The sequence below is a fragment of the Anser anser genome (genome assembly GCF_964211835.1).
Source record: "Anser anser genome assembly, chromosome: 16".
In the NCBI taxonomy this organism is placed as follows: domain Eukaryota; kingdom Metazoa; phylum Chordata; class Aves; order Anseriformes; family Anatidae; genus Anser; species Anser anser.
This window is the reverse complement of record NC_139737.1, coordinates 1,309,378-1,321,357: the sequence shown is the minus strand read 5'-3', so window position 1 is coordinate 1,321,357 and position 11,980 is coordinate 1,309,378. Positions and strand designations below refer to the sequence as shown.

General features: G+C 70.2%; 2 protein-coding genes across 7 annotated transcripts; one reads left to right on the top strand and one right to left on the bottom strand.

Annotated features, from left to right (window-relative positions):
• Positions 1 to 373: 373 nt before the first annotated feature.
• Positions 374 to 9,435, bottom strand: FAM110A (family with sequence similarity 110 member A). 3 transcript variants are annotated; one of them, XM_083801600.1, is made up of 2 exons: positions 9,303 to 9,435; positions 374 to 2,227 (listed from the first exon to the last, which is right to left on the bottom strand). In XM_083801600.1, exon 2 carries the CDS (start codon positions 2,174 to 2,176, stop codon positions 1,151 to 1,153), a length of 1,026 nt encoding a protein of 341 aa, XP_083657726.1. In that variant the 5' UTR covers positions 2,177 to 2,227; positions 9,303 to 9,435; the 3' UTR covers positions 374 to 1,150. The 3 variants fall into 3 exon arrangements, with proteins under 3 accessions (XP_083657726.1, XP_083657724.1, XP_083657725.1); XM_083801598.1 differs by lacking the exon at positions 9,303 to 9,435 and adding an exon at positions 4,657 to 5,521; XM_083801599.1 differs by lacking the exon at positions 9,303 to 9,435 and adding an exon at positions 3,375 to 3,583.
• Positions 8,561 to 11,841, top strand: SLC52A3 (solute carrier family 52 member 3). 4 transcript variants are annotated; one of them, XM_083801604.1, is made up of 4 exons: positions 8,561 to 8,642; positions 10,182 to 11,252; positions 11,363 to 11,486; positions 11,579 to 11,841. In XM_083801604.1, the coding sequence occupies exons 2-4, from the start codon at positions 10,225 to 10,227 to the stop codon at positions 11,789 to 11,791; spliced, it is 1,365 nt and encodes a 454-aa protein (XP_083657730.1). In that variant the 5' UTR covers positions 8,561 to 8,642; positions 10,182 to 10,224; the 3' UTR covers positions 11,792 to 11,841. The 4 variants fall into 4 exon arrangements, with proteins under 4 accessions (XP_083657730.1, XP_083657728.1, XP_083657731.1 ...); XM_083801602.1 differs by lacking the exon at positions 8,561 to 8,642 and adding an exon at positions 8,671 to 9,233; XM_083801605.1 differs by lacking the exon at positions 8,561 to 8,642 and adding an exon at positions 9,421 to 9,561.
• Positions 11,842 to 11,980: the final 139 nt, after the last annotated feature.

Here is an 11,980-nt window from a genome sequence, read left to right as displayed (position 1 = left end):
TGCCGGGACCTGCCAGACCCAAACACCGCCCCGCCGCGCCCTCCGGGCCCCGCGCTGGCACGGCACGGCACGGCACGGCGCGGCACGCACGCTGCCTGGCACCCGTTGGCTCAGCACCACCAGGGCCAGAGGCAGCGCCCCTCACGTTGGTGACACCAGGAGAGGTTTGCAGGGAAGGGGCCCGTTGTGACCCTCTCCTCCCCGGTCCCCAGCACTCAGGGGATGCCCAAACGCAGGCGCTCCTCCAGCACCAAGGCCCAGCCCCTCTCTTGGCCTCTGTAATTCCCATGAAGGCGCCCGGCCAGGGCCCTCCAGCAGCAGCAGGGATGTCCTTCCCCACCACATCCAGAGACAGCCACACACACACAGGGCATCCAAAGCAGAGAAATTTAATAAAACCTTCTCCATTATTATCACTTTTTTTTTTTTCCTTTACAGATCACACATCAGGAAAAACAGTAGAAATGAGGAAGAGACCGATAAAACCGTCTTCATAAATAAGAGGGCACGGCATGCCTGGGCTTTCTTGCTGACAAACAAAAAGGGAGACACAAACACGCACACACACGCACACACACGCACACAGAGGCCTGGGCTGCTCCAAGGGGAGCTCAGTTCTGGCCTCCCTGGCAGAGCACCCAGCTCCTCCAGGACGCTCACCAGGACATTAGGATGGGGGCCACCAGTGACCGCCCCCCAGCTGCGGCCGCATGCATCCTCACCCCCTGGCCACATGCAAGGACCCCCGACGTGCCCCCCGGGGTGCCCAAGCACTCCTGCAAGCTGGGACCCCTGGAAGCAGCCGGGATGCCCCCTCTGTGCAGGTGGGACCGGCCATGCACCCCGCAGCCCAACCAGCAGGGTGCCAGCAGGCACAGCCATGTCCCCAGCCCTCCGCGGGCTGACGGGGACCTGGGTGCTGGTTTTGGGGCCCTACAGAGCCAGCTCCATCGGGAGGCAAAGCACTCCCCGGGAGGACGCATGGCTGCTGCACGCGAGCCTTGCAGCTGTAATGCAGGGCAGCAGGGACGAGGCACGGTGCCTGAGTCCGAGGGTCCGAGATGTCCCCACCGCTCCGGGGGGCCACGGTCTGCCCAGCGCCTCCTCCTCCCTGTCCGGCATTGGCGCCGTGCGCTGGCACGCGGCGGTGCTACACGTTGGAGACCTGCTGGGGCTCGCGGGCCTGGCGCAGCCCGTAGAGCCACTTGATAACGCGGGCGTTGCGCTCCACCACGGAGATGCCGTAGGGCATGCGCTCGGCCGGCCGGCCCTCCGGCGTGGCCGCGCTGCGGGGCGAGCGGCCGCCCTCCGAGCTGGCCGTGCTGACGCTGTGAAACTTGACGGACACGATGTCGGAGCTGGCGCGGGCGAAGTGCTCCGCGCCCATGTCCCGCACCTCCTCCGGGTCCAGGCCGCAGTAGTTGAAGAAGCGCTCCAGGTCGGCGGTGGCCCGCGAGAAGCGGTCGCTCAGGTCCGACTTGGAGCGGTGCAGCAGGGTTTGCCGGCGGGCGCTCTCGGGGCGGCTGGGCGAGCTCAGCGCCGGCGCCGCAGGCAGCCTGCCCGGGGCGGGTGACAAGGACACCGGCGTCACCTGGCCGGCGGGGGACACCCTGGCGGGCAGAGCCCCGCAGGGCCGCACGTCCACCCTGCGCACGGCCACGGTGCCGGAGGGCTTGGGGGCGGCGGGGCTCTCCGGTGCCTTGCCAGCCCCCTCCGCCCCGGCGCCCGGCGCCTCCGCCTTGCACTGCCACTCCCGGCCCCGCGGGCTCTCCGCCTTGGGGAAGGGGCTGTCGCAGATGTTGATGAGGTTGTTGAGGATCTCCAGGTTGAGGGAGGTCTTCGTCCCGCCGGCCTCCGAACGGCGTGGTCCCGGCGGCGTCTTACGGCTCGGGGTGAGCATGGCCCGGCGCACGCCCGGAGCGAAGAGGGGCTGCTTGAGCAGCGGCGGCTTCACCGGCTCCTGCTTGGTGCTGGCGACCTGCTGGCTCTTCACGTACTTGGCCTTGTCGGCCTCCAGCCTCTCCACGGCGCTGGGTTTCCGCGCGCCCGGCTCCACGCGCCGTCGGAAATATTCGGGGCCCTTGTTGAGGATGCGGATGGGCATGGCCGAGGTGAAGGGCGCCGTCACCGCCGCCCCCTTCATGGCATCGCCGGCGTTCAGCGCCTCGACGGGCATCGTCCGGGCGGGCGGCGTGGCGAGGGGGGCGCGGGGGGCACACGCCGCGGGCTGCAAGGAAGGGACCAGGGTGAGGGGTGTCGGTGGGGCGGCGGGCGCTGCCTGCCCACGCCCGGGGCCCCGCGGGCAGACAAAGGCCCGAGCGGCTGCGCGGGGCTGTGCGGTGCCGCGCTGTCTGCTCCGGCTGCGCCGAGCTTCCTATTTCAAGGCAGGGACCACGCCTCCGGCAGCCGTCCCCGAAACGAAGCCCGGCCAATCCGTGGAGCAAAGCCTGCTTCAAACGGCACCATGGCCAATGGGGCCGCGGGGAGGGCACCCCGACATCGGCACCAGGGGAGCCCCGGAAGGGAGCACGGGGGGTGAAGCGGCTGCGGACCCTCGGCGATGGCCGTGCTGGGGTGCATCACCGTGCCGGGGGTGCATCACCGTGCCGGGGGGCACCGCCGGCCCCCTGCGCCCACCACCCCACCAGGCTGGGAAACTGGGGGTCCCCGCTCTTTGCAGCTCCCCCGGTGCTCGGCCCCCTTGCAGGTTTAGTGCAGAGCCCCCCTGCCTGCAGCTTGCCCCCCCACCCCCCCATCTCCTTTTGGAGAGGGGCACCATGGGGAGCAAGGAGACCTGGGGGGGGGGGCGGAGCAGACCCCCCCTGCTATCTGCAGCAGTGGATGGGGAACGAGGGCAGTGCGTGGGGGTCCCAGGACACAGCACGCTGGTGCTGGGCTGCTCCCAAGCATTGTGCTTCCACCGCGAGCCCCCCCCCCAAAAGCCCAGGGGGGTTCCCATCCATGTTTCCCCTGCCAGCAGCCGCGCTGGAGGCCCGTGAACCCCGCACCCTTGGGAGCCCGCCAGCCACAGCAAGCACCCGCCTGCCCCAACGGTCGCGCTGAGGCAGCTGCCCGCCCACAGGGGGGGGCCCAGCCTGTCCCGTGCCCCCCCCCCCAGCCCTCCCACCCCGGTGCCACGAGCAGCCCTGGCGCCATCCAACCCTTCCCCAGCCGCTCCGAGAAGCCCCCAGGATCCCCCCCCCCACAATCTGGGGCTCTGCCACCCGCCTCCCCAGGCAATGCTCCAGCCCTGCTGAGCACCAGGGTGGCTGCACCCCCCCCCCCCCGGCCACTGAGCCCCCCCCCAGTCCCGCACTGCCTGGTTTGGGGCACGGGCAAGCCCGGGGGATCTGTGGGCGAGCCCAGGCACTCACCAGTGCAGCGGGGGGCACAGCGGGGCCAGCGCGGCCCCACTTCCTCCTCCCACAGCGGCCCCGAGCTGGCTGCCTCACCTGTGGCCGCTCACCCGCTTGCACAACTTCCTGGGTACAGCCCACGGCACGGCGGCTGCGGGCCGCAGGAGCCGGCCCCAAAGCCCCACGGCCCCGCGGTGCCCGCCAGCCCGTGCCCACCAGCCTGACCCCCCCCCCCCGCCCCGGCCCCGCTGGGGTCCCTGGTGCATCCACGGGATGCGCCGCTACGGGTGAGCAGCCAGGGGAGGCTGGGTGTCCCTGTCCCTGTTCCTGTCCCCATTTCCTGCCCCAGGGGGGACACTGCTTGCCCGCGTCCCCATCTCCTGCCCCAGTGGGGACATCGCTGCCTGACCCAGGAAGCATCCGTGGGGACCGGGCAGGTACATGGGCAGCTGGGGACAGTCCCGGTGCCCGATGGCTTTCTGCACCCCTCCACGGGGAGCCCAGCGCTCCTCCCCAGCAGCGCAGGGCACCGAAATCCTCGCTGGGCAAGGACAGGGACAGGCAGGGCCCCCCCCCCCCCGGCTGGAGCCCTGCCCACACGCCCCATGGCAAAGCAGCGCTAATTGCAGGGACCGGGGGCGCTGAAGCCCAGAGGGGGGATGCCCAGGGGCAAACCCCGCTGCAGCCAGCCCCGCTGGGAGGAAATCACCGCCAGCCTCCCCCGAGGCCCTGCGTCACCCAGACCTGATGGAGAAGGGACACGAGAGCCTGACTCACCCCCTCTGGGTGCTTTCCGGGGTGCGGGGAGCAGCTGTCAGCGGGGTGCCCGTGCAGCAGCACCCCTCGTGTCCCGCACCCCACGGCAGCACCCTGCCAGCAGCCACCCCTGCTGCCCTTCATCCTGTGCCTGGCACGGGGAGAGCTCCTTGGGGAGCACCCGATGGGTGAAGGGACGAGCACGCGGGGCCTGGCTCCCCACCACAGCCAGCCGTGCCCACCATGGGCTCCCCTTTCCGTGCCGGCAAGGACGGCCCGGCCGGGCACGACCTGCTGCTCCGCATTCCTGGCGACGGGGAGCCGCCAGCCTGGCACGGCCACCCCGAGCGGAGCCGAGCCGTCCTCCAAACAGCCCGGAAAACAAAGCCAGGTTTTTGCCTGCCCCGAGCCCGAACGGAGCGTGGCCACCCAGGCCCCGAGGCTGGCCACCAATCTTGTGCCCAGGTAATGCCCGGCCACGGTGACCCAGCCCCGTGTTGCCGGCACGGGACCGGCACGGGACGGCACCACCTCCACCACCTACCTGGATCTGCCCTGCGCTACCGGAGCTTCCCCGGCCCGTGCTTGTCCCGTGGTGGCTCGGTGGCCCCGTGCCTGCTGCCTCCCCGCACCGTGGCCTCCCCTGCTCCCTGCAGGGCTCGTGGGGCACTGGAACGGCTCTGCCCGCGGCGGGGCGGCTCACGGCTCCCTCTGAGTCACCGCTGGGAGAAGACGCCCTCCGAGGCAGCCCGGTGCTCCGAAGGGATTGAAAACACCTCTCCTTGCCAGCGTGCACGCAGAGGCATGGGGCTTTCCTCCACGCCAGGCCACGCTTTAATTGCGGCTGCGTCATGGAGCGTGGCCGTGGCCGGTGACGTCCCGGCGCCGGTCCGAGAGCAGCCGGCAGTGCCGGTTGGGCAGCGTGGATGCAGGAGCACGCTCGTGGTTCGGTCGGGGAGGAGGGAAGGGCCCCGCCGCAGCTGTGCAACCCGAGCCAAAATGTCCCCAGCCACCCCCTGCCCTCACCCTGGCGGGGATCGGACCCTCCCCAAACCCTCACGGCTGGCCCAGCGCGCGGGCACCCGCTGCCTCTGCAGGGACGGGTCCCCCGTGCCCGCACCGGCCCCAGGTCCAGCCCCAGGCCCCCGCAGTCCCAAAGTCCAGCACGTTTCTGTGCCTCCAAACAAAGCGGCCCAGCCAGTGGAACAGAGGGAGGTGACACGGCGGAGCAAGGCCACCGAGCCTGGAGCCACATGGAGCTGCTGGCCTGCGCCCAGACCGGTGGCACCGCAGCTCCTGGCACGTCCCCGCAGCAAAGCGCAGCTCCTCGGGGTAGGGGCTGAGCGTTCGGCCCGTCCTGCACGGCGCTGCAGGAGCTCCGGGACAGCAGGGCGCTTTGCAAACTGCTCTTGGAAGCAAGGCGAGGAGCCGACGGGAGAGAAGGGCTGGGCGAAGCTGGGAAAACAACCGCCAGAGCTGCCCTTTGGCTTGGGGGATTCTTTCAGATAAAGGTGGATCCGCGTGACAGTTTCAGCTGGAAAAGCACCGCCGGGTGCCGCAGGTTGGGGCAGAGCCGTGGGCATCTGCCCGGTGCGAGCGGCCGGGCTGCGTCCCCCCCCCCCGTGCCAGCAGCACCCACGAGGGCTGCAGGAGGCGGCTGCAGGCAGCTGCCCGGGCACGCCGGGTGCTTTGGGAGCAGGGCGTTGCAGCCAGACAGCGCCCCGCTGCCTCGCCCTCCCCGGGGGCAACCGGGGATGGATTTGGGGAGGGCGGCCCAACGCGGGAGCACGCCCTGAGCGCCCCGTTCACCGCCTGTCCCGCGGCTCTGGAGCAGGTGGGGACGGGGCAGGGGCGGGTGGGCGCCGGTGCTGGCTCCGTGCTCACCTCCCACGGGTGCTCGGGGCTGGGTCCCTGCACGTGCAGCTTCCAGGACCCCCCAGGAGTGAAACGCAGCCATGAAAGAGCAAAAAAAAAAAAAAAAAAGAAGAGAACTCAGAGGCCAAATCCTCCCTGTAAGAGCTGGGTGGAGATGGCTGTGGGTGCCTGGCATCACCCCGTGGGGCTGCAGGGCCCTGGCACGGGGCCCAGCTCAGCCCCTGGATCCGGGGAGGGCTTTGCTCACCCTGCCCCTCCCCAGCGCTGGCAGCTCCCCACGGGACCTTCCTTCCGCTGCCACACTCACCTGGCGTGTGCTAATTCCTGGCGTTTAATTAGAGCCAGTCACCGAGACGAGCCTGCAAACAGCTTTGGAGCTGGGAAATGGACCCAGCATCGCGCAGCAGCCCCGTGCGAGCCACCGCCTGCTCCCTGCCTCAGTTTCCCCACTGCTGGCTCTGCCCAGGGTGGGCGCAGGGAGCTTCCCAGGGGCTGTGGGGCTGCCAGGGGGGGCTCTCATGGGCACGGCCTCGCTCCCCATCACCCTCAGGGCTGGATTCTGCCCAGCTCCCCGCACACGTCCCCGCAGACAGCAGCCACGCTCGGGGCTGGAGCTGCGCCGTGCCCGGGTGCGGGGGCCCCGACAGATGGGGACATGCCGGGTGCGAGGCCTTTGTCTGAGCAGCAGCACGGACCCGCAGATGGCGGCGGGGCGGCTGCAGCGGGGCCGGGGCCGGGGCCGTGGCCGAGGCCTGGCGAGCGCCGTGCCCTGGGGATGCGGCCCCTTTTGTTGGGCTCTCACCTCGGGCAGAGGCCCCTTCCCCAGGCGCCCGCGCCAGCTTTCAACTTTCAACTTGACCTGCTCCATTCACATGGAAATGGGATGCAAATGGCGACGGGGAGCTGAGAGGAGGAGGAGGAGGATGGAGGGGAGGAAGGGGCCATGGGCAGTGACCCGCCAGCAGGTCCCCGCACCCTGGCCGGGCTCCCCGGTGGTGCCCATCCAACTGGGCGCCTAGACTGGGAAAACTGGGGCACTGCTGGGTGGGGTTGCACCCGATTGCCTGGGGGGTGCTGGGGGTCCCTGGGGCGAGGGGGGTTCTGGGGCTCAAGGACAGAGCCCCAACTCTCCCTGGCTGCTCCTCCCCACCATGCCCACCCGGGGACCCCGCTGCATCCGCCGGTGCCCCTGCACCCATGGGGGACACGTGGGGAAACGGAGGGGCTTCCCGGTGGGCCTGCCCGAGCCCGGTGAAGTCCCGTGGAAGGCTGCTCGGTGACCAAATGTTGCCATCTGCCTCCGGGGCCTTCGCTCGCATCTGCCGGGGTGCAGAGGGGCCGGGGCCGGGGCTCAGCTGCTGCACGACACGGGGCGGGGGGGCCAGCCTCCCCCAGGCGTGGCAGGCGGCACGTGCCGGCAGGATTTGGGCGAGAGGCACGGAGCAGCGGTGCGGAGCTCAGCCCCACGCCTGTCACCCCCTTTGTGCCCCCCCGGCCCCTGCGACGAAGCCAATTAGCCCTGGGGAAAGGCTCGCGGAGGCTGCACGGCTCCTTTGTGCTGCCGAATTAACCCAGGACAATCGCCGTCCCCACTGGGAGCAGGGGGCTCAGCTGCACCAGCCCAAGCCCCCCCACACCATCCTGGAGCTGCCACCCCCAACACGGGGCCCAGAGACCCCGGGAACCCCAAAGCATGGGCCCCCACCACTCCTGGACCCCACATGGGGACAGTGGGGGCAGGATTGCGCCTGGTGCAGGGGCTGGCTGCAGACCCCAGGGGGGCTGAGCATGGGCAGAGCAGGCAGGGGACGGGCAGGGGACAGGCAGGGGACGGGCAGGGGACAGGCAGGGCATTGCACAAGGCAGCTGCAGCCTGCTGCAGCCCGCTCGCCCAGCGACACCCTGTGGGTGCTGGGGGAAGAGCTGGAGCAAGGCGCCCCGGGGAGCTGGGTGCTGGGACGAGCCAGCGCCAGGCTGCCACCCAGCCCAGCTGGCCTCTGGCCCCCCGCAGCCCGCCAGCTCCCGGGTGATGTGAGCGTCTCATCCGCCGGCTCGTGGCGTGGCTGAGCGCCCGGTCACGTCCCGCAGGGTCAGCAGGGCTGGCGGCAGTGCCAGAGGAGCGTTTGTGCATGACACGTGCCCGGTGGGACAGTCACATCCCGGCCACGGCACCCCCGGGGGGACAGCCGCATGCTGGCCGCGCTCGGTGTCCCCAAGGCACCCGGCACAGCCCGTGGCCCTGCAGCGATCCCAGCCGCGGCAGAAGCTGTCACTCGGTGACATTTGCACCCGCAGGAAGCAGCCCGAAATAGGTGGGACACCATTCAGCTGGGGACAAGGGCAAAGTCTGTGTCACGGCCAGGAATAATCACCGGCACCCGGCGGAGTCAGGGTGCGCGGGGACAGCGGCAGCTCCGCGGGGAGCGCCTGGCATCGCGGCCGGGCAGGCGGCGAGCACGGGGCTGGCCCTGGCAGCACGCGGGGACACGAGGGGAGCGCGGCCCCCCGGGGCAGGACAGGGGCTGGGCTGTCCCCGAGCTGGCAGGGACAGGGCAGGAGGGGACACAGCTGGACTTTGGCCACCAGGGCTGGGTTTGGAGCTTAAAGGCCCCCAACAGGCTGCGCGGGGCGAGCTGGGCTCGGTGGCAGGGAGAGGTGAGTGGGACCCGGTGGCCGGTCCCATGCTGGCCCAGGGACGTGGGCTGTGCTGGCAGACCCAGGGGACCCACGAGTGCTGGAGGAGGGGGGGGGAAAGGCAGGGGAACCCTGAGCCCCAGCCCCCTCCAGCTGTTCCCATTCCTGCAGGGTGGGCAGGGGTCCCTGGGGGGGGTGGGCAGGACGGGAGCTGGTCCCCCTGCCCCCCCGGCACTCATCTCTCCGAGGACCACCGCCACTCTCCCTAATCCTTTCTTATGCTTTGAGTCTCACCTCGCCCTGCGCCCGCAGCCGACCGTTCCCACGGCTCGTGAGCCCCCCCAGGACCTCCTGCGCCCCCCCCCGACCTGGGACAGGTGCCCCGAAACACGGCACCGGTGCCGAGCAGGAGGCATGAGACCCGCGGGACCCCCGCCAGCTGCTCCCCGAGCCGGGGTGACTGTGCCTGCTGGGACCAGGAGCAGGAGCACAGCGTGCTGCCACCCATCTGCATCCGGAGGCAGTGACGTGCCCGGCTCACGTCACGGCCCCGGCAGGCAGCAAGGACTCGCTGCCGCCCGCGTGCTGCCGCCGGTTCCCCTAAAAAACACAGTGAGTTTCCCCAGGGGGAGATGCGGTTCCCCGGGGACTGCTCAGACCGGGAGCCCGGCTCTTCCTCACCTCCGCTCCCTCCCAACGTCCCCGACGCCTCCCGGGCAGGATGAGGCCGTTTGTGGGCCGTTGCCGTGGCTGGGTTCAGCCCCAGGAGACCAGGATCCTTCCGCCAGGGCTCAGCCCTGAAGTTGTGGCCGCCCGTCCTGCACCCCCTGCCCGCCGTGGGGCTCGGGGACGAGGACATCGGGGGTCCCCCCGTCCCCAGGAGGCTGGTGGGGAGCGGGCGCAGGAGCCTGGGCACACGGAAGGGGAGCAAGGTGCCGAGGTGGGCAGGGGATGTGGTGTGGGGCTGACTCAGCTCGCTGGTATGAGCCAGGGCCAGTTTTGCAGGTGGGGCCGCGGGGCCCTTCTCCCCCCCGTGGCCACCGGAGCCTGCCGGGATTGCACGGGACCGGGCGGGGAGGAGACGGGCGCTGCTTGGCGTTGCCCGCGGATGCGGTGGGAAGGACGAGGCCTTGGGTCCCAGGAGAGCGGCTGCCCAGGCCCCGCGGCCCCCAGGTGAGGTCCGCCTGCCTCCCGTGCCAGGCCGTGCCGTGAGCTGGGTCAGGTCCAACGCGCTGCCACGTCCCATTTGGGCTCCATGCCTGGCGCTGTGTGGCCTTGGCTCACCAGGAAGGGACCCAACCCAGAGCAGGGCAGGTGCCGCAGGCAGGGCAAGGGGGGGTCCCGCGGCACCAGCTGCGGGGATCAGGAGGGGGTCCCGCAGAGCTGGGGGGCGTCTCGCCCCCGGGACAGGGGGGTGCCAGGCTGAGCCGTGCCGCTCCCCGCGTCCTGCGCCTGCCTGGCAGTAGGGGAGGAGCGGCTGTGGCTGCCTGGAGGGGGGTACACGGGCAGTGGGGGCCGGGGTAGGGGTCCGGGGGGGCTGAGCCGTGTCTCTCCCCACAGCACAGCGGTGTCGCCCCAGGGTGGGGGCGCCGGGCCCTGAGCCATGGCGCTGCTCACCCACCTCCTCGCCTGCGTCTTCGGCACGGGCTCCTGGGTGGCCATCAACGGGCTGTGGGTCGAGCTGCCGCTGCTGGTGACGGTGCTGCCGGAGCAGTGGGAGCTGCCCTCCTACATCACCATCATCATCCAGATGGCCAACGTGGGGCCGCTCTTCGTCACCCTCATGCACCGCTTCTGGCCCGGCCTGCTGAAGGAGGTGGCCGTTATCTACGTGGTCGTGTCCCTGGGCGTCGTGGCCTGCCTGCTGCTGGCCTTCCTCTGGAACCAGACGTCCCTCATCGCAGGGACGCTCCACAGCACTGCATTCCTCGTCCTCACTTTCTTCCTGTCCCTGGTGGACTGCACCTCCTCCGTCACATTCCTGCCCTTCATGATGCAGCTGGAGCCCCAGTACCTCACCACCTTCTTCATCGGGGAAGGGCTCAGCGGGCTGATCCCCGCTCTCATCGCCCTGGGCCAGGGCTCCGGCATCTCCAGCTGCATCAACGTCACCCGCCTGGTCAACGTCACCTCCGGCAACGAGACCGTGGAGAACGTTTTCTTCCAGATGGAGACTCGCTACCTCCCGGCCAACTTCTCCACCCTCCTCTTTTTCCTCCTCATGACTGGGATGATGGTGGCCTGCCTGGTGGCCTTCTTCTTCCTCACCAGGCAGCCTAAGGTATGGGAGCTGTCGCAGCCGCAGTTTTTTCCCAGCACCATCATACTCAGTTCCTTTGACCAGATCCCCGAGGACGGAGCTGGCTCGGGGCGAGGCGGAGGCTACCCGTGCCCAAAGAAAACCAAGCGGCCCATGGAAGACCACCGGGAGACGGTCTCCTACCCGCTGGCCAAGCTCACCTTCATCTACCTCCTCATCGCCTGGGTGAGCTCCCTGACCAACGGGGTCCTGCCGTCGGTGCAGTCCTACTCCTGCCTGCCCTACGGCAACACCGCCTACCACCTCTCGGCCACGCTCAGCTCCATGGCCAACCCCCTCGCCTGCATCGTGGCCATGTTCCTGCCCGGCAGGTGGGTACGGAGCCCCAAAACAGACCCATTTTGGGGCGCCGGGGGAGAAAAGGCGCCTCCTCCCTGGGCTGGGCTGGCATTCCCCAGTGTCACCCGCCTGTCCCTTGCAGGTCCCTGGCCCTGCTGGGCGCCCTCACCTTGGCAGGGACAGGCTTTGGTGCCTACAACATGGCCATCGCGGTGATGAGCCCCTGCCCGCTCCTGCAGCAGTCCCAGTGGGGCGACGCCGTCATCGTAAGTCTTGGGGGTCCCTCAGCCCCAGGGAGGTCTCGGGGGCCACCCCACGGCCCCGCGGCCCCGCTGACCGCTCTCCCCTGCGCCACCAGGTCCTCTCCTGGGTGTTTTTCACCGGGACGCTCTCCTACGTGAAGGTGATGGCCGGGGTGATCCTGCGGAGCCGCAGCCACAGCGCGCTGGTGTGGTACGGGGCGGTGGAGCAGCTGGGCTCCCTGCTGGGCGCCCTGCTCATGTTCCCCCTCGTCAACATTTACGGCTTCTTCACGTCCGCCGACTACTGCAGCCTGCAGTGCCCGGCGTGAGCGCCGCGTCCCTCTCGCGTTCAAAGAAATAGAAGGAGATTGCTCAGCCCTACGGCCTCCGCACCGACCTGCTGCCCCCCAGCACGCCCCGCGGCACCGCGGCCCCGCACCCCTGGGGGCACGGAGGGGCTGCCTGTGCTGTGTCCCCCCCCCCCCGCCCGCCCCGGGGCTGCCCAGGTGCTCCATCAA

Coding starts and splice junctions, on each gene's coding strand:
- FAM110A (XM_083801598.1), bottom strand. CDS start 5,367: ATGTGGCTCCAGGCTCGGTGGCCTTGCTCCGCCGTGTCACCTCCCTCT. Junction 2,228..4,656: donor GTAGCGCAGGGCAGATCCAG/GTAGGTGGTGGA, acceptor CCTTCCTTGCAG/CCCGCGGCGTGTGCCCCCCG.
- SLC52A3 (XM_083801604.1), top strand. CDS start 10,225: ATGGCGCTGCTCACCCACCTCCTCGCCTGCGTCTTCGGCACGGGCTCC. Junction 11,253..11,362: donor GCCATGTTCCTGCCCGGCAG/GTGGGTACGGAG, acceptor TGTCCCTTGCAG/GTCCCTGGCCCTGCTGGGCG. Junction 11,487..11,578: donor AGTGGGGCGACGCCGTCATC/GTAAGTCTTGGG, acceptor CTGCGCCACCAG/GTCCTCTCCTGGGTGTTTTT.